At 50.0% G+C, this 20,067-nt stretch overlaps 1 protein-coding gene across 2 annotated transcripts in view; it reads right to left on the reverse strand.

Annotated features, from left to right (window-relative positions):
* TSG101 (tumor susceptibility 101) overlaps positions 1-20,067 on the reverse strand; it is a 105,744-nt gene that overhangs the window by 74,148 nt on the left and 11,529 nt on the right. For both annotated transcript variants that reach the window (XM_063946351.1, XM_063946350.1), the window contains exon 2: positions 6,932-7,016. In XM_063946351.1, coding sequence (XP_063802421.1) covers positions 6,932-7,016 — 85 coding nt within the window. The remainder of the gene's footprint in view (positions 1-6,931; positions 7,017-20,067) is intronic.

Consider the following 20,067-nt stretch of genomic DNA (forward strand, 5'->3'; position numbering starts at 1 on the left):
CCAAATAAGTGCCCCCCCTCTCTGTTGTAACCCTGTTTCTGTAGTGCAGGGGAGAGCCTGGGAGCCTTCCTCACAGCAGAGCTGAGCAGGAAAATGGCGCCGTGTGCTGAGGAGAATAGGCCCCGCCCCCTTTTCGGCGGGCTTCTTCTCCCGTTTTTCTGAGACCTGGCAGGGGTTAAATACATCCATATAGCCTCCAGGGGCTATATGTGATGTATTTTTAGCCATAAAAGGTATTATACATTGCTGCCCAGGGCGCCCCCAGCAACGCCCTGCACCCTCCGTGACCGTTGGTGTGAAGTGTGTGACAACAATGGCGCACAGCTGCAGTGCTGTGCGCTACCTCAGGAAGACTGAAGAGTCTTCTGCCGCCTGCTTCTGGACCTCTTCCATCTTCGGCATCTGCAAGGGGGGTCGGCGGCGCGGCTCCGGGACGAACCCCAGGGTGAGACCTGTGTTCCGACTCCCTCTGGAGCTAATGGTGTCCAGTAGCCTAAGAAGCCAATCCATCCTGCACGCAGGTGAGTTGAACTTCTCTCCCCTAAGTCCCTCGATGCAGTGAGCCTGTTGCCAGCAGGACTCACTGAAAATAAGAAACCTAAAAACTTTTTCTAAGCAGCTCCTTAAGAGAGCCACCTAGATTGCACCCTGCTCGGACGGGCACAAAAACCTAACTGAGGCTTGGAGGAGGGTCATAGAGGGAGGAGCCAGTACACACCACCTGATCCTAAAGCTTTTACTTTTGTGCCCTGTCTCCTGCGGAGCCGCTATTCCCCATGGTCCTGACGGAGTCCCCAGCATCCACTTAGGACGTTAGAGAAAAGTATTATACGTAAGAAAATACAAATGATATCTGTGATTCATCCCTCTGCCGCTAACATAAAACCTTCCTTTCTCCTGCCACCGCCGTCGCTCACTAGCTGTGCATACGTCAATGTGGAGTCAGCCGCCATTTCCAGACATTTAGATAGAAATAATTTTGTGATCAGCTCACGTAAGGGGAAAGCTATTGGTGACGCGCTCCAACAAAGCAATCAATAACGGAGACATTGTCCACACATACAGATGCATCCTCATGCATCCAGCCTCAATACACCACGCAGCGGGAGATGCACGGCGTGAGTGAGCCTCCAGACTCCCTTAGAGTCCGGCATAATTACCTTGGTATATCTGTGTGCGGCCGAGTCTGTATAAGTAGCACAACGGAACTGGCATTTAAGAAAAAGCTGTGGCTGCTACATTGTAGCACTTCATACGCAGATTCAGTTGCACACAGATATAGAAGTGTCGCACTACTTAGTACAGTCTCCGCATGCGTCCTAGTCATATTGTGATTAAGACACATTTCTGGCAATAACTACACCCAAAGCTAGCAGAGTCTCACAGGACCCTGCGCGCTGAGAGGGGCTAATTGATGCGGCTGCAGTAATGATGTATGAGGACACATCTGTAGTTTTAATTAGCGTTTTCCACTGTATGATTGGATGGGATGTGTTCAAACTGAAATCTAAATTGCAGTGTAAAAATAAAGCAGCCAGTATTTACCCTGCACAGAAACAAAATATCCCACCAAAATCTAACTCTCTCTGCACATGTTACATCTGCCACACCTGCAGTGCACAAGGGGGGTAATTCAGATCTAATCGCAGCAGCAAATTTGCTAGCTAATGGGCAAAACCATGTGCACTGCAGGTGGGGCAGATGTAACATGTGCAGAGAGAGTTAGATTTGGGTGGGTTATATTGTTTCTGTGCAGGGTAAATACCGTCTGCTTTATTTTTACACTGCAATTTAGATTTCAGTTTGAACACCCCCCACCCAAATCTAACTCTCTCTGCACATGTTACATCTGCCCCACCTGCACTGCACATGGTTTTGCCCATTAGTGCGCTTTTTTGGTTTGCTAACAAACCTGAATAATATCCTCTGTATGGTTAGCCCCATGCGCATCTACAAGACCTCTCCCAGGAATCTGCAGACATCGCATATAGGCAGAGCAGTGCCCCCTATGATGGCAGCTCCGGTCACATTGACTGGGGCAAGGGGGGTGGGGGGCAGGGATCCGGGCTCGGAGACTCACAGCGTTACAGGTGCTAGCAGAGAGTGTCAGTAGGGGGCGCAGTTGTACAGATTACACAGGGTTCTGAGTCACTAAGCTCTGTGCAGTGGCGGCCCCTCCGCTGTCATCAGGAGACAGTGGCCACTTTGTTCTCAACGGGAACCCACAGAACAGGTTTTCTCATACACTCCCCCCATCACAGGCCAAGTATGAATGTAGGACGGGTACAGCAGCCTTTCATGTGGAAAACATTTCCCACCAAAACAATCTATTATTAGTAGTAAATATATAATTATTTTACGGTTTAATTGTTACTATACTATATATTACTGTCTTCTTATTACTCTAGTTACTCTTGTTCTATACGTAAGCTGAGAGTACACAGCGCATGATAATTCCGGGAACCAAGGATATGGAAACCATGACGTGTAAGCCGGGAATGATGCGATGAGGAACACGAGATGCGGTTACATAGCCGGCAGTCGCGATCCTGGCGGTCAGGATAGCAACGTCGAAATCCTGACACACGCAATCCCGACCAACAGGGTCTATTTCCACTCGTGGATGTTCACGACACCCGTAGGGTGGGAATAGAACCTGTGGTGAGCGCAGCGAGCCACTAAGCCCGCAAGGGGCTTCATTGCGCTCGACTCCCCTGCCGGCATTCTCGCGCCCGGGATCCCGGCATCAGGATGATGACCGCCGGGATCCCAGCCCCAACCCAATGAACGCATGCTGGGTGCAACTCTGGTAACTGTATAACAGGTGCTGTGGAGGGGAGTCAGGCTGCGGGAGGTTTAGGTGCTGTGGAGGGGAGTCAGGCTGCGGGAGGTTTAGGTGCCGTGGAGGGGAGTCAGGCTGCGGGAGGTTTAGGTGCTGTGGAGGGGAGTCAGGCTGCGGGAGGTTTAGGTGCTGTGGAGGGGAGTCAGGCTGCGGGAGGTTTAGGTGCTGTGGAGGGGAGTTAGGCTGCGGGAGGTTTAGGTGCTGTGGAGGGGAGTCAGGCTGCGGGAGGTTTAGGTGCTGTGGAGGGGAGTTAGGCTGCGGGAGGTTTAGGTGCTGTAGAGGGGAGTCAGGCTGCGGGAGGTTTAGGTGCTGTGGAGGGGAGTCAGGCTGCGGGAGGTTTAGGTGCTGTAGAGGGGAGTCAGGCTGCGGGAGGTTTAGGTGCTGTGGAGGGGAGTCAGGCTGCGGGAGGTTTAGGTGCTGTGGAGGGGAGTCAGGCTGCGGGAGGTTTAGGTGCTGTGGAGGGGAGTCAGGCTGCGGGAGGTTTAGGTGCTGTGGAGGGGAGTTAGGCTGCGGGAGGTTTAGGTGCTGTGGAGGGGAGTCAGGCTGCGGGAGGTTTAGGTGCTGTGGAGGGGAGTCAGGCTGCGGGAGGTTTAGGTGCTGTGGAGGGGAGTCAGGCTGCGGGAGGTTTAGGTGCTGTGGAGGGGAGTTAGGCTGCGGGAGGTTTAGGTGCTGTGGAGGGGAGTCAGGCTGCGGGAGGTTTAGGTGCTGTGGAGGGGAGTCAGGCTGCGGGAGGTTTAGGTGCTGTGGAGGGGAGTTAGGCTGCGGGAGGTTTAGGTGCTGTGGAGGGGAGTCAGGATGCGGGAGGTTTAGGTGCTGTGGAAGGGAGTCAGGCTGCGGGAGGGTTAGGTGCTGTGGAGGGGAGTCAGGCTGCGAGAGGGTTAGGTGCTGTGGAGGGGAGTTAGGCTGTGGGAGGTGTAGGTGCTGTGGAGGGGAGTCAGGCTGCGGGAGGTTTAGGTGCGTTGGAGGGGAGTTAGGCTGCGGGAGGTTTAGGTGCGCTGGAGGGGAGTTAGGCTGCGGGAGGTTTAGGTGTGCTGTGGAGGGGAGTCAGGCTGCGGGAGGTTTAGGTGCTGTGGAGGGGAGTCAGGCTGCGGGAGGTTTAGGTGCGCTGGAGGGGAGTTAGGCTGCGGGAGGTTTAGGTGCGCTGGAGGGGAGTTAGGCTGCGGGAGGTTTAGGTACGCTGGAGGGGAGTTATGCTGCGGGAGGTTTAGGTGCTGTGGAGGGGAGTCAGGCTGCGGGAGGTTTAGGTGCGCTGGAGGGGAGTTAGGCTGCGGGAGGTTTAGGTGCTGTGGAGGGGAGTTAGGCTGCGGGAGGTTTAGGTGCGCTGGAGGGGAGTTAGGCTGCGGGAGGTTTAGGTGCTGTGGAGGGGAGTCAGGCTGCGGGAGGTTTAGGTGCGCTGGAGGGGAGTTAGGCTGCGGGAGGTTTAGGTGCTGTGGAGGGGAGTTAGGCTGCGGGAGGTTTAGGTGCTGTGGAGGGGAGTTAGGCTGCGGGAGGTTTAGGTGCGCTGGAGGGGAGTTAGGCTGCGGGAGGTTTAGGTGCGCTGGAGGGGAGTTAGGCTGCGGGAGGTTTAGGTGCGCTGGAGGGGAGTTATGCTGCAGGAGGGCTGCGGGAGGTTTAGGTGCGCTGGAGGGGAGTTATGCTGCAGGAGGGCTGCGGGGTAGATTTAGGCTGCGGAGGGGGCGGGAGGAGTCATGATGCCACTGATACCGCTGTAACCAACAATGTTAGATTATCGGAGCTGTACCTGTATCTCAGAATCTAAACAACCAATCACCATTTTTCGGTAACGGATTCGCCTTTACTGTTGTACGTTTCATTTAACCATATCATGGAGATAGAATTATTTATTGCTGTTAAATTGCCTTATTTCCATTATACTAACCCTAGTATCAAGATATTATGTAATAATTTAATCAAACACATATTTTCATTACTTTATATGCAAATGAATGAAGCCTGCCCATAATACTGCTTTCATTCAGTGAACACTAATAGTGTATAGAGACGGAATATAAAGTACTAGATCACAAGTCAAAATGATTTTCCTCTATTAGTAAAACAGACGCTGTCACCTGGTTATAACGCCGACATCTTGTACCTATGATGGCTATGTTCTAGGCTCTGTCCATATTTTCATGGAATTACCCAGCAACAATTCTGTGACTCTTGTTTAAATAAACCAAATATTGTCTCTCTCATTGTAAAATACTGTATGACATTTTCACATAACCTTTGTGCAATACAGAGTAGCCAGGATGCACAGTTTATGTGCCGATTCTACACGTTTCGTATGCCCCGGGCGTCTCTGCAGACTGTCCGCTATAATACATCACCAAACGCAGCTACACTGGGAAGCGGGTACTAATTACATCACTACACCTGACAAATCAGAGATCGATACTGTCTTCCATCAAAGCCCCCGATTATCCCCTCCTCAGTAACAGCGCCTAGCAGTGAGCGCAGACTGTCAGCGATCGTGCCCGTGTGCAGGAGGTTATCACAGAGAATTTACCCCTTCTGTGCACCCATTTGTATCAAAAGAAGCAATTCTCCCTGTGCAAAGTGCCACCAGCAATGTATTAGCCCACAGTGGCCCCTGTGCATCGTCCATCTCTGCTAAAGCTGTGGTTATCCTCTACTAAAGTACCCCTGCCTTTTATTCTAATGACTAATATGGGGCCAATCTCATATCTGCTCAAAGGGGTCAAACTGGACAAAGGGGTCATTCTGAGTTGTTCGCTCGCTAGCAGTTTTTAGAAGCCGTGCAAACGCATTGTCGCCGCCCACGGGGGTGTGTATTTTCGCTTTGCAGAAGTGCGAACGCCTGTGCAGCAGAGCGCCTGCAAAATCTTTTTGAGCAAAACAAGACCAGCCCTGTAGTTACTCTTCGTGTGCGTTGATTCTAACGACGGAGGGACGGCTTTTGACGTCACACACCCGCCCAGCCACGCCTGCGTTTTTTCTGTCACGCCTGCGTTTTTCTAAGCACTCCCAGAAAACGGTCAGTTGCCACCCAGAAACGCCCCTTTCCTGTCAATCTCTTTGCGTTCAGCTGCGTGATTGGAATAGTCACTAGAACCAGTGCAAAACCACAATGGACTTTGTACCCATACGACGCACGTGCGCATTGCGGTGCATACGCATGCGCAGATTAGCCATTTTTTTTCACTGATCGATACGCAGTGAACAACGGCAGCTAGCGATCAACTCGGAATGACCCCAAAGTACTAACAGGGATCATGTCTACCTCAGGGACTAAAGGGTTACCTTGCCTATCTATTCCAGGTATCTGGACTCCAGGTCGACACCAGTTGGTAGACACACCTTAGGTCAACACTACAAATAGGTCGACACAGACAAAAGGTCGACATGAGTTTTTCCATGTTTTTTTTTCTTTCCATTTTTAGAACTTTTTCATACTTTACGATCCACGTGGACTACAATTGGGAACGGTAACCTAGCCCGAAGCAAGGTGAGCGAAGTGAGCCATGTGAGGGGACGCGGTGCACTAATTGGGGTTCCCGGTCACATAACGAAGAAAACATAAAAAACACACACCTTTTTTCATGCCGACCTATTTGCTGTCGACCCTGAGTCCCAGATCCCTATTCCATGTGTTAGATACACTCTGTCCATGGTACTGAACAGGTGCCCCTTAGTGCCCAGAGCACAAGACCCGTGTAGATCCCAACACAAGCAGTCCCCTGCTCATTATTCTCAGGCAGCACGGTGGGTGTAATGGTTAGCATTACTGCCTCACAGCACCGAGGTCATGGGTTCCATTCCCGCCATGGCCCTAACTGTGCAGAGTTTGTATATTCCCCCCCGTACTTGCGTGGGTTTCCTCTGGGTACTCCGGTTTCCTCCCACAATCCAATACTAGTAGGTTAATTGGCTCCTAACAAAATTAACACTAGTGTGAATGTGTGTGTGTACATTCGATAGGGAATATAGATTGTAAGCTCCACTGAAGCAGGGACTGATGTGAATGGCTAATATTATCTGTACAGCGCTGCAGTATATGTGTGTGCTATATAAATAACTGGTAATAAATAATCTCTCATCAGATTGACATGCAGAGCAGACACGTACCGTAAAAGTCCAGCAATGGCTTCAGGTCTCTGTATAGGGAGGTGACATTTACGATTTCCCGGACTGACAAGTCCCTGTATTTATACTGGAAAGAAAGAGAAATAAAATGAAGAAAAACTGAACTCAGAGCGGACAGCATCCCAATGTATGGGAAAACAAAAAATGTACCAATGAGAAGGGCCCTTTACAACAGGACGCCCCAACTGATGTCAGAGGTCTCAGGGAACACACGCCATGGACTACTGAAACCAGAAAATGCTGAAAGGATCCTGACCTTTGTCAAGTTAACCCTTGCTTAAAGTATATCGGTTAACAAATTCTGAATAGAAACATATCGATAACTATATTCTCTCTGACTTACATCTAACCATGGTATAATTTGGAACATGCGTTATTGCACTTCCATGGTTGGTGCTTGCCAGAATATTTTAGATTCAAAATACAAAAAATAATTTAAAACTCTGTAACGTGTTTCACAAACCGCTCCTACTCCCGCGCTCCACAAAGCGCCGCCTACTCCCACGCTCCACAAACCCCCCGCCTACTCACACGCTCCACAAACCCTCCGTCTACTCACGCTCCACAAACCCCCCGCCTACTCCCGCGCTCCACAAACCCCCGCCTACTCCTGCGCTCTACAAACCCCCGCCTACTCCCGCGCTCCACAAACCCCCGCCTACTCCAGCGCTCCACAAACCCCCGCCTACTCCCGCGCTCCACAAACCCCCGCCTACTCACGCGCTCCACAAACCCCCCGCCTACTCACGCGCTCCACAAACCCCCCGCCTACTCCCGCGCTCCACAAACCCCTTGCCTACTCCCGCGCTCCACAAACCCCGACTACTCCCGCGCTCCACAAACCCCTGCTTTCTCAAGGGAAACAACTTCTTCCTAGCGACAAAGCAAGGACTTGTGACAGACAAACCACCACACATAGGGCTGGTAGTGGTGGCGCAGACTGCCATAATGTTCAATGTAACTTGGAAATTGCTGTAATGGAACCTGTATTAACTAATTTCAGGGATGAAGCTATAAAACAAATTCTAATAGCGGATTTAATAGAATGAGCTTTCTAAATAACAGTAAAAAATAGGATTTTAATACCTACGGGTAAATCCTTTTCTCTTAGTCCGTAGAGGATGCTGGGGACTCCAAAAGGACCATGGGGGGTATAGACGGGATCCGCAGGAGACATGGGCACTTTAAGACTTTAAATGGGTGTGCACTGGCTCCTCCCTCTATGCCCCTCCTCCCGACCTCAGTTATAGGAACTGTGCCCAGGGAGACGGGCATTTCGAGGAAAATAATTTTTGTTAAACTAAGGGTGAGATACAAACCAGCTCACACCACAACACACCGTACAACATGGCTTTTAACTAAATACCAGTTAACGGCATGAACCAAAATCAGCAACAGGCCGATCTTAACCGAAACACAACTTTTGTGTAACATAAACAATAACTATTAACAAGTCTGCAGATAGAGTCCGCACCGAGACGGGCGCCCAGCATCCTCTACGGACTAAGAGAAAAGGATTTACCGGTAGGTATTAAAATCCTATTTTCTCATACGTCCTAGAGGATGCTGGGGACTCCAAAAGGACCATGGGGTTTATACGAAAGCTCCAGACCGGGCGGCAGAGTGCGGACGACTCTGCAGCACCGATTGAGCAAACATGAGGTCCTCATCAGCCAGGGTATCAAACTTGTAGAACTTAGCAAAAGTGTTTGAACCCGACCAAGTAGCTGCTCGGCAAAGCTGAACTGCCGAGACTCCACGGGCAGCCGCCCGAGATGAGCCCACCTTCCTGGTAGAATGGGCCTTCACCGACTTCAGTAACGGCAATCCAGCCGTAGAATGAGCATGCCGAATCGTATTACAGATCCAGCGTGCAATAGTCTGCTTAGAAGCAGGAGCCCCAAGCTTGTTGGAAGCATACAGGATAAACAGAGCCTCCGTTTTCCTAATACGAGCCGTTCTGGCTACATACATTTGCAAAGCTCTGACTACATCGAGAGACTTTGAATCAGCCAAGGCTTCAGCAGCCACAGGCACCACAATAGGTTGGTTCATGTGAAACGAAGAAACCACCTTTGGCAGAAATTGTTGACGAGTTCTCAATTCCGCTCTATCCACATGGAAGATCAAATAGGGGCTCTTGTGAGACAAAGCCGCTAATTCCGAGAGAAATTTCAACTCAACCTTCTGTAAAGGTTCAAACCAATGTGACTGAAGGAACTGCAACACCACGTTAAGGTCCCACGGTGTCACCGGGGCACAAACGGAGGTTGGATGTGCAGCACACCTTTCACGAAAGTCTGAACTTCTGGAAGGGAGGCCAATTCTTTTTGAAAGAAGATTGCACAATTCTAGGTAAGTCCAATTATTCTGAACAATAGGTCAGAAATGGGGTGGCTCCTGGGGTACGGGGCCTCCTGGACTGCCGTGGCTGGGCGACAACAGGGCATCGCAGCATTACATTTAATTTGGCACTTTCACCATTTGTTTGTTTATTATACATGTTACACACTTTTTTCACTTATATCAATTCACCCCATAACACCCTTTTTTTTCTCACCTATCCCTTAATCCTTCTCACTACACATAATAATTCCCTGCGATGCCCTGGGGTTGCTTGGCTGTGGTTTTTTGTGGGGTCCCGTGCCCTAGGTTTGAACTCCTATAGTGTTAGGTACTGCAGCAGAGTGGAGTCCCTTGCCGCGGGGCTGCAGCTTCATGCATTGATCAATACATAACTAAACTCCACTATTTATTATATGCTAAGCTGTATGATATCAGTAATGCTAGAGACAGTACACCTACAACACCCCCCCTTTTCTTCTGTAGAACTACAAGTCTCAGTAGGTAGCACCTCACATTACTGGCAGCTATAGGTGTGCAGTCTAAGGCCCCTCCCTAGCAAACTGAAAGAAGATTGATAAGGCCGAAATCTGCACTTTAATGGAGCCTAACTTTAGGCCAGCATCCACACCTGCTTACAAAAAATGGAGAAAACAACCCAGCTGAAATTCTTCCGTAGGAGCCTTCTTGGATTCACACCAAGACACATACTTTCTCCAAATACAGTGATAATGCTTCATTGTTACTTCCTTTCTAGCTTTAAGCAGTGTGCGGATGACTTCACCGGGAATACCCTTCCGAGCTAGGATTTGGCGTTCAACCGCCACGCCGCCAAACGCAATCGGGGTAAGTCTTGGAACACGCACGGCCCTTGCTGTAACAGGTCCTCTCTTAGAGGAAGAGGCCAGGGATCTCCTATCTGACCGTTCATTCTCTGTCTCCTCTCATGACTCCACCTCCCCCTCACTTCCACTAACTGTAGGTGTACCTCAAGGTTCTGTCCTTGGTCCTCTTCTCTTCTCGCTCTATAAGTCCTCACTAGGTAAGCTCATTAGTTCTTTTGGTTTCCAATATCATCTCTATGCTGATGACACTCAAATCTATCTTTCCTCTCCAGACCTCTCCCCTGCTCTCCTCACTCGTATCTCCAACTGTCTCTCTGCAACCTCTTCCTGGATGTCCCAGCGCTTTCTTAAACTTAACATGTCTAAGACCGAGCTGAACATCTTCCCTCCCTCCCGCATAACCTCACCTCCTACAATCTCATTATCTATTGATGGCACTACTATCTCCTCTAGCCCCCAAGTGCGCTGTCTTGGAGTAATCCTTGACTCCTCCCTCTCCTTCAAACCACACATTCAGCACCTCTCACAAACCTGCCGTTTTCATCTAAAAAATATTTCCAGGATCAGACCCTTTCTGACCCAGGATGCTACGAAGACTCTTATCCACTCACTGGTCATCTCCAGACTGGACTACTGTAATCTCCTCCTGACTGGCATTCCTGACAAATACCTCTCTCCACTCCAATCTATCCTCAATGCTGCTGCCCGGCTCATTTTCCTCACCAAACGCACTACGTCCACCTCTCCTCTCTTACTAGACCTTCACTGGCTCCCCTTCCCTTTCAGAATCCAGTTCAAGCTTCTCACACTTGCTTACAAAGCCCTCGCCCAATCCTCTCCCATCTACATCTCTGACCTTATCTGCCTTTACACTCCCACCCGTCCTCTTCGCTCTGCTATTGCACGCCGACTCTCCTGCCTACGGATTACTTCCTCCCACTCCTACCTTCAAGATTTTTCACGTGCTGCACCACTTCTCTGGAATTCCCTACCTCTCCCCCTCTCTACAAAACTTCAAACGGGCTCTCAAGACCCACTTCTTCACAAACCCAGCCAAATCTCACCCTAAACCTCTGTTCCACGCTCTCTATGTAGCCCATCTGTCTCACCCCTGTCTGTCTACCCCTCCCCTTTAGAATGTAAGCTCTCACGAGCAGGGCCCTCTTCCCTCGTGTGCTTATCCTTTTCATACTTTAATAATATTCAACTGCACCAAATCCAGCAGTCTTCTGCCACCTGATACTTATTCCAGTGTCATCTGCTGATGTAGCTATGTTTATTTACCCTCTAATTGTCCTATATTGTTGTCAACTGTAAGTTGCTGTTTTCCTGCTTGATTATTTGTTTATGTACTCTGTAATTGGGCGCTGCGGAACCCTTCTGGCGCCATATAAATAAAGGATAATAAATAATAATAATGAGTAATTCCTGAAGATCCGGATACCAGGCCCTCCATGGTCAATCTGGAACAATGAGTAACGCCTGAACCCTTGTTCTTCTTACGATCCTTATCACCTTTGAAATGAGTGGAAGTGGAGGGAACACATATACCGACTGAAACACCCACGGTGTCACCAGGGCGTCCACTGCAGTGGCTTGAGGGTCCCTCGACCCGGAAAAATATCTCTGAAGCTTCTTGTTGAGGCGAGATGCCATCATGTCTATTAGAGGAATTCTCCAATGACTTGTCACTTCTGCAAAGACCTCTTGATGAAGACCCCACTCTCCTGGATGGAGATCGTGTCTGCTGAGGAAGTCTGCTCCCCAGTTGTCCACACCCGGAATGAAGACCGCTGACAGAGCGCTTGCATGTTTTTCCGCCCAGCTGAGAACTTTTGTGGCCTCTGCCATCGCCGCTCTGCTCTTTGTTCTACCCTGGCGGTTTATGTACGCCAGTGCTGTTATGTTGTCCGACTGAATCAGGACGGGTAGACCACGAAGAAGATGTTCCGCTTGTAGAAGGCCGTTGTAGATAGCTCTTAATTCCAGAATGTTTATGTGCAGACAAGCTTCCTGGCTTGACCATTTTCCCTGGAAATGTTTCCCCTGCGTGACTGCTCCCCAGCCTCGGAGACTTGCATCCGTGGTCACCAGGACCCAATCCTGGATCCCGAACATGCGTCCCTCTAGGAGGCGAGAACTTCGGAGCCACCACAGGAGAGATACTCTGGTCCTGGAAGATAGGCTTATTTTCCGGTGCATGTGTAGGTGAGACCCGGACCACTTGTCCAACAGGTCCCACTGAAACACCCTGGCATGGAACCTGCCAAACGGAATGGCTTCGTAGGCCACCACCATCTTCCCCAGCACCCGAGTGCATTGATGAATCGACACTCTTGCCGGTTTCAGAATCTCCTTCACCATGTTCTGGATTTCCAGAGCTTTTTCTACTGGGAGAAACACTCTCTGCAGTTCCGTGTCCAGGATCATGCCTAAGAATGACATCCGTGTTGTCGGAACCAACTGTGACTTTGACAAATTTAGGAGCCAACCATGTTGTTGCAGGACTGTCAGGGAGAGTGCAACGATTCTTAGTAATTGCTCCTTTGATCTCGCCTTTATCAGGAGATCGTCCAAGTACGGGATAATTGTGACACCCCCTGCTTGCGCAGGAGCACCATCATTTCCGCCATTACCTTGGTGAAAATCCTCGGAGCCGTGGAAAGACCAAACGGCAACGTCTGAAATTGGTAATGACAATCCTGAACAGCAAACCTCAGGTAAGCTAGATGTGGAGGAAATATTGGGACATGTAAGTAGGCATCTTTGATGTCGACTGACGCCATAAAATCCCCCCCTTCCAGACTGGAGATCACTACTCGGAGAGATTCCATCCTGAATTTGAATCTTTTCAGATATAAATTGAGGGATTTTAAGTTCAGAATCGGTCTGACCGAGCCATCCGGCTTCGGGACCACGAACAGACTTGAATAAAAACCTTCTCCCCGTTGTGACGGGGGTACCGTGACAATGACTTGATGTTGACACAGCTTTTGTATTGCAACGCATACCATCTCCATTTCCGGAAGGGAAGCTGGCAAGGCCGATTTGAAAAAACGGTGAGGGGGCACGTCTTGAAATTCCAGTTTGTACCCATGGGTCACTATTTCTAGTACCCAAGGATCGAGGGCCGAGCAAGCCCAGACTTGACTAAAGAGTTGAAGACGCGCCCCCACCGGTGCGGACTCCAGCAGCGGAGCCCAGCGTCATGCGGTGGTTTTGGTAGAAGCCGGGGAGGACTTCTGCTCTTGGGAGCTTGCCACAGCCGGCGACCTTTTTCCCCTTCCTCTACCAGCAAGGAAGGAGGAGCCTCGTCCTTTTTTTAATTTATTAGACCGAAAGGACTGCATCTGATAATGGGACGTTTTCTTTTGTTGAGCAGGGACATAATGTAGAAAAGAAGACTTATCCGCGGTAGCTGTAGATACCAGGTCCGCAAGGCCCTCACCAAACAAAACACCGCCCTTATACGGCAGAGACTCCATAGCCTTCTTAGAGTCAGCATCACCACTCCATTGATGAGTCTATAATGCTCTTCTAGCCGAGACCGCCATGGCATTGGCCCTTGATCCCAAGAGGCCAATATCTCTCGCAGCCTCCGAGGTAGACTGCAGCGTCCCTGATATGACCCAGTGTCAAAAGCACGCTATCCCTATCCAGGGTGTCTAATTCAGATGACAAGTTATCTGCCCACTTTTCAATCGCACTACTCACCCATGCCGATGCCACGCCAGGTCTGAGCAGCGTACCTGTAGTGATATAAATAGATTTCAAGGTAGATTCCTGCTTACGATCCGCAGGATCCTTTAGGGCTGCCGTGTCAGGGGACGGAAGCGCCACCTTCTTGGACAATCGTGCTAGAGCTTTGTCCACAGAGGGCGTTAACTCCCACTTTTCCCTGTCCTCCGAGGGGAACGGATATGCCATAAGAATCCTCTTGGGAATCAGTAACTTTTTGTCAGGAATTTCCCAGGCCTTTTCAAAAAGAGTGTTCAGCTCATGAGAGGGAGGAAACGTTACCTCAGGTTTCTTTCCCTTAAACATACAGACCCTAGTACCAGGAACAGCCATACTTCCATGATATGTAACATGTCTTTAATTGCCACAATCATGTACTGAATGCTCTTAACCAGTTCAGGATTCAATCTGGCATCACTATAGTCGACACTGGAATCCGAATCCGTGTCGGTATCTGTGTCTGCTATTTGGGTAAACAACCGTTTCTGTGACCCTGAGGGAGTCTGCGTTTGGGATAAAGCATCTTCCATGGATTGTCTCCATGTTTGGTTCTGAGCCTCAGATTTATCCAATCTTTTATTTAACAAAGCCACATTTGCATTCAAGACACTCCACATATTTACCCAATCAGCAGTCGGCGGTGCCGACAGATTCACTCCCCCACTCCGGCCTCCTCCTGGGAAGAACATTCAACCTCAGACATGTCGACACACGCGTACCGACACCCACTACTGGGATATAGGGGACAGACCCACAATAAGGCCTATTAGAGAAACACAGAGGGAGTATGCCAGCTCACACCCAGCGCCTATCCCGGTCTGAAAGTAATATATATATATATAAATAAACACCCCAGACCTGTCAGCGCTTTTTATAAATAATAAATCAACACCAAACTTTGCTGTGCCCCCCCCCCCCCCCCCCCGTTTAGCACCCTGTTACTCTGCAGCACACTGTGAAGAGAAAAATGGCGCTGATTAGAGCTGGGAGGACCAAGCCCCGCCCCCTGAATGGTGCGCTTATGTCCCGCTATTTCTTTATACTGGCGGGGGTCTGCATATTACTTCTGCCAGGCTGAACTTGAGGTATTATTGCTACCCAGGGCACCCCCAACTGCGCCCTGCACCCATGTAGTGGCGCTTGTTTGTGGGAGCAATGGCGCGCTGCGCGGTACCTCTGACACTTAAGTCTTCTGTCGTCTTTACTGAAGTCTTCTGTACTTCGGTTACTCACCTGGCTTCTTTCTTCTGGCTCTGTGAGGGGGACGACGGTGCGGCTCCGGGAACGAGCAGCTAGGCTATACCAAGTGATCAGACCCTCTGGAGCTAATGGTGTCCAGTAGCCTAAGAAGCAGAGCCTTTAAACTCACAGAAGTAGGACTGCTTCTCTCCCCTCAGTCCCACGAAGCAGGAAGCCTGTTGCCAGCAGTGCTCCCTGAAAATAAAAAACCTAACATAAAGTCTTTTTCAGAGAAACTCAGGAGAGCTCCCCTGTTGTGTGTCCAGTCTCTCTGGGCACAGAATCTAACTGGAGGAGGGGCATAGAGGGAGGAGCCAGTTCCCATCCGTTGAAAGTCTTAAAGTGCCCATGTCTCCTGCGGATCCAGTCTATACCCCCCATGGTCCTTTTGGAGTCCCCAGCATCCTCTAGGACGTATGAGAAATATACTTAACATAGGTTGTTCTAAGTATATAATTTTATATAATAAAAGGCACTGCTCCTCACCTCTATGGGGGGGGGGGGGGGGGACTCAAGTGTTTTGAGTGCCGGCGACCACTAGATTATTATTATTATCCTTTATTTATATGGCGCCACAAGGGTTCCGCAGCGCCCAATTACAGAGTACATAAACAAATAATCAAACAGGAAAACAGCAACTTACAGTTGACGACAATATAGGACAAGTACAGGGTAAATAAACATAGCTACATCAGCAGATGACACTGGAATAAGTATCAGGTGGCAGAAGACTGCTGGATTTGGTGCAGCTGAAGATAATTAAAGTAAGAAAAGGGTAAGCACATGAGGGAAGAGGGCCCTGCTCGTGAGAGCTTACATTCTAAAGGGGAGGGGTAGACAGACAGGGGTGACACAGATGGGGTACATAGAGAGCGTGGAACAGAGGTTTAGGGTGAGATTTGGCTGGGTTTGTGAAGAAGTGGGTCTTGAGAGCCCGTTTGAAGTTTTGTAGAGAGGTGGAGAGTCTGAGGGGGGGAGGTAGGGAATTCCAGAGAAGTGGTGCAGCACGTGAAAAATCTTGGAGGTAGGAGTGGGAGGAAGTAATCCGTAGGCAGGAGAGTTGGCGAGCATTAGCAGAGTGAAGAGGACGGGTGGGAGTGTAGAGGGAGATAAGATCAGAGATGTAGATGGGAGAGGAGTGGGTGAGGGCTTTGTAAGTGAGTGTGAGAAGCTTGAAATGGATTCTGAAAGGGAAGGGGAGCCAGTGAAGGTCTAGTAAGAGAGGAGAGGTGGACGTAGTGCGTTTGGTGAGGAAAATGAGCCGGGCAGCAGCATTGAGGATAGATTGGAGTGGAGAGAGGTATTTGTCAGGAATGCCAGTCAGGAGGAGATTACAGTAGTCCAGTCTGGAGATGACCAGTGAGTGGATAAGAGTCTTAGTAGCATCCTGGGTCAGAATGAAAGGGTCTGATCCTGGAAATATTTTTTAGATGAAAATGGCAGGTGTGTGAGAGGTGCTGAATGTGTGGTTTGAAGGAGAGGGAGGAGTCAAGGATTACTCCAAGACAGCGCACTTGGGGGCTAGAGGAGATAGTAGTGCCATCAATAGATAATGAGATTGTAGGAGGTGAGGTTATGCGGGAGGGAGGGAAGATGATCAGCTCGGTCTTAAGGGCCCTACTCACTTGGCGATGTGCCGCCGAGGTGCCCGACGGCCGATACGGCCGACGAGCGACCTGGCGGCCGACGAGCGACCCAGCGGCGGGGGGGCAGTGACGGGGGGAGTGAAGTTTCTTCACTCCCCCCGTCACGCGGCTGCATTGAAGTGCAGGCAAATATGGACGAGATCGTCCATATTGGCCTGCATGCACAGCGGGAGACCAGCGATGACCGAGCGCGGGGACGCGCATCGTTCATCGCTTAAGTCTCCACACTGAAAGATATGAACGAGTTCTCGTTCATTTATGAACGAGATCGTTCATATCTTTCAGAATATCGCCAAGTGTGTAGGGCCTATTAGACATGTTAAGTGTAAGAAAGCGCTGGGACATCCAGGAAGAGGTAGCAGAGAGACAGTTGGAGATACGAGTGAGGAGAGTAGGGGAGAGGTCTGGAGAGGAAAGATAGATTTGTGTGTCATCAGCATAGAGATGATATTGGAAATCAAAAGAGCTAATGAGCTTACCTAGTGAGGACGTATAGAGAGAAGAGAAGAGGACCAAGGACAGAACCTTGGGGTACCCCTACAGTTAGTGGAAGTGAGGGGGAGGTGGAGTCATGAGAGGAGACAGAGAATGAACGGTCAGATAGGTAGATGGGCTGCCAGTAGGTACATCATTTGTCATATACCACTCAGAATATTCTCATCTGTTCAGTATCCTTTATTTATTGATTATAAGTCCTTTATTTTACGACTGACAGTATTCATATAACGGTAACATAATTGGGAACTTATTTTAAAAAGAATACAGTGTGCCCTATAACGTAATACACTGTATAACCGTCAGCTGCTTCTGGAGGCATCCATTCCGGGATATAACCAACAATCATGAGAATGCCTCCTGACAATTTACCAGGAAACAGTGTCATGAATAAGGCACCAAATGCCTCATGCCTCTGTGATATCACATTTTAGTTAATGACTGGGCTAATACATAAAGTCTATTTGCACAGGTGCATTGGCAAGGAGAATGTATTATGTTACAGGTTGGTATATTAGTACCAGGCACCCACCTCCAGTAAAATATGTCACTACATTTCGGGGGCACCCTATATCCTGAGCATCAAGCGGTGCCTGTATGGTCTGTATAGATCCATAGCATGTCTGACAATTGCTGCTAAACGTAATCATTTCCACACAAATATGTGGGGGAAACCTTGTCGCCCGGAGAGAGATAAAGTACCAGCCCGTCATGTTACAGGCTGTGTTTACAAAATGACAGGAGCTGATTGGCTGGTACTTTATCTAATGTTCCTGTTAGCATGCGGGCAGGGAGCTGAGGTGTGGGGGCGTGGCCGTGCAGTCGAAAAGGGGCACAACGACCGGGGAGGGAGGCACAGCTCCGCCGGTGTCACTGTTTGGGGTGGTGTGTCCCTGTTAGCGTCATTAATTGGCCCATCAAGACTATTATCTCTCTCCAAGTGTGGATGTAAAGGTCCCATAAAGGTCAAGCGGTATGCAGTTAATTTCCCGAATGGCGGGATTCCGGCGGTCATAATGCTGATGCCGGAATCCAGATACCGTTGAAAAATGCTGGTGGTCGGAATCCCGTCCGCAGCCTGGAATCCCCACTTAGGTGGGTATCCGGACTCCAGGTCGACACACCTTAGGTCGACGCCAATTGGTCGACACACCTTAGGTCGACATGGGACAAAAGGTCGACAGGAACAAGGTCGACATGGAACAAGGTCGACATGAGTTTTTCACAATTTTTTCCTATTTTGGAACCTTTTCATACTTAACGATCCACGTGGACTACGATTGGAACGGTAATCTGTGCCGAGCGAAGCGGAGCGAAGGCACCATGCCCGAAACATGGCGAGCCATGCGAGGGGACGCGGTGCACTAATTGGGGTTCCCGGTCACTCTACGAAGAAAACGACACCAAAAAAACATAAAAAACTCATGTCGACCTTTTTCCATGCCGACCAATTGGCGTCGACCTAAGGTGTGTCGACCTTTTTGTTGTCGACCTGGAGTCCCAGACCCCTTAGGTGGTGGTCCACCTCTACACCCGAGGGGGAATAGATTAGTGTGGCGATCAAAGGTCGCCACCGGGGCCCAAAGCGTGGAAAGCGCAGTAAGCCTGCGAGGTGACATGCTGCGCTCGAGGTGGGGATTACGGCGTCAGTATTGTGACCACCGAGATCCCGACAATCAGGATTTCATACTGAATCCGGTCACGTTTTGTGATCTTACATCATTGTTACGGTATCCAGATGATAAATCTACAATGTCTACATGACAGTCGACACCATATGGTGGACTAGCATCAGGTTGACAGGTACAAAAGGTCAACACGGCAATGGTCGACACATGTATCTTTGGGTTTTCATGTTTATCACCATTTGCTTAATTTACTATCCACGCGGACATGTACTGGGATCAGTAACCTGTGGTGAGCGCTGGGATCAGTAACCTGTGGCGAGCGCTGGGATCAGTAACCTGTGGCGAGCGCTGGGATCAGTAACCTGTGGCGAGCGCTGGGATTAGTAACCTGTGGCGAGCGCTGGGATCAGTAACCTGTGGCGAGCGCTGGGATCAGTAACCTGTGGCGAGCGCTGGGATCAGTAACCTGTGGCGAGCGCTGGGATCAGTAACCTGTGGCGAGCGCTGGGATCAGTAACCTGTGGCGAGCACTGGGATCAGTAACCTGTGGCGAGCGCTGGGATCAGTAACCTGTGGCGAGCGCTGGGATCAGTAACCTGTGGCGAGCGCTGGGATCAGTAACCTGTGGCGAGCGCTGGGATCAGTAACCTGTGGCGAGCGCTGGGATCAGTAACCTGTGGCGAGCGCTGGGATCAGTAACCTGTGGCGAGCGCTGGGATCAGTAACCTGTGGCGAGCGCTGGGATCAGTAACCTGTGGCGAGCGCTGGGATCAGTAACCTGTGGCGGGCGCTGGGATCAGTAACCTGTGGCGAGCGCTGGGATCAGTAACCTGTGGCGAGCGCTGGGATCCTGGGAGGTGACACTTGTACTGATGGTGGTCACATGACATGGCCTAGAACACTTGTGTCGGTCATTGTCATGTCAACCACATGCTGTCTACCTACTGACTGTACCCCATTGTTACTCTATACATTGCTGTGATCAGAAGAGCTGATCCGCCTGTATTCTGTATCAGTGGGACTGAAGGCAGAGTCCTCATACCAGTAGTGACATCTTACACCCGCCATTACATCCTGCAGCAGACACTGCAATGCACTGACTGTACACTTCTTATACCTGGCAGTGACATGAGGTGTGCTACTAATCATCCAGACTTACACCGCCATTACATCCTGCAGCAGAC

This window comes from Pseudophryne corroboree, chromosome 11 (genome assembly GCF_028390025.1).
Source record: "Pseudophryne corroboree isolate aPseCor3 chromosome 11, aPseCor3.hap2, whole genome shotgun sequence".
Lineage (NCBI taxonomy): Eukaryota > Metazoa > Chordata > Amphibia > Anura > Myobatrachidae > Pseudophryne > Pseudophryne corroboree.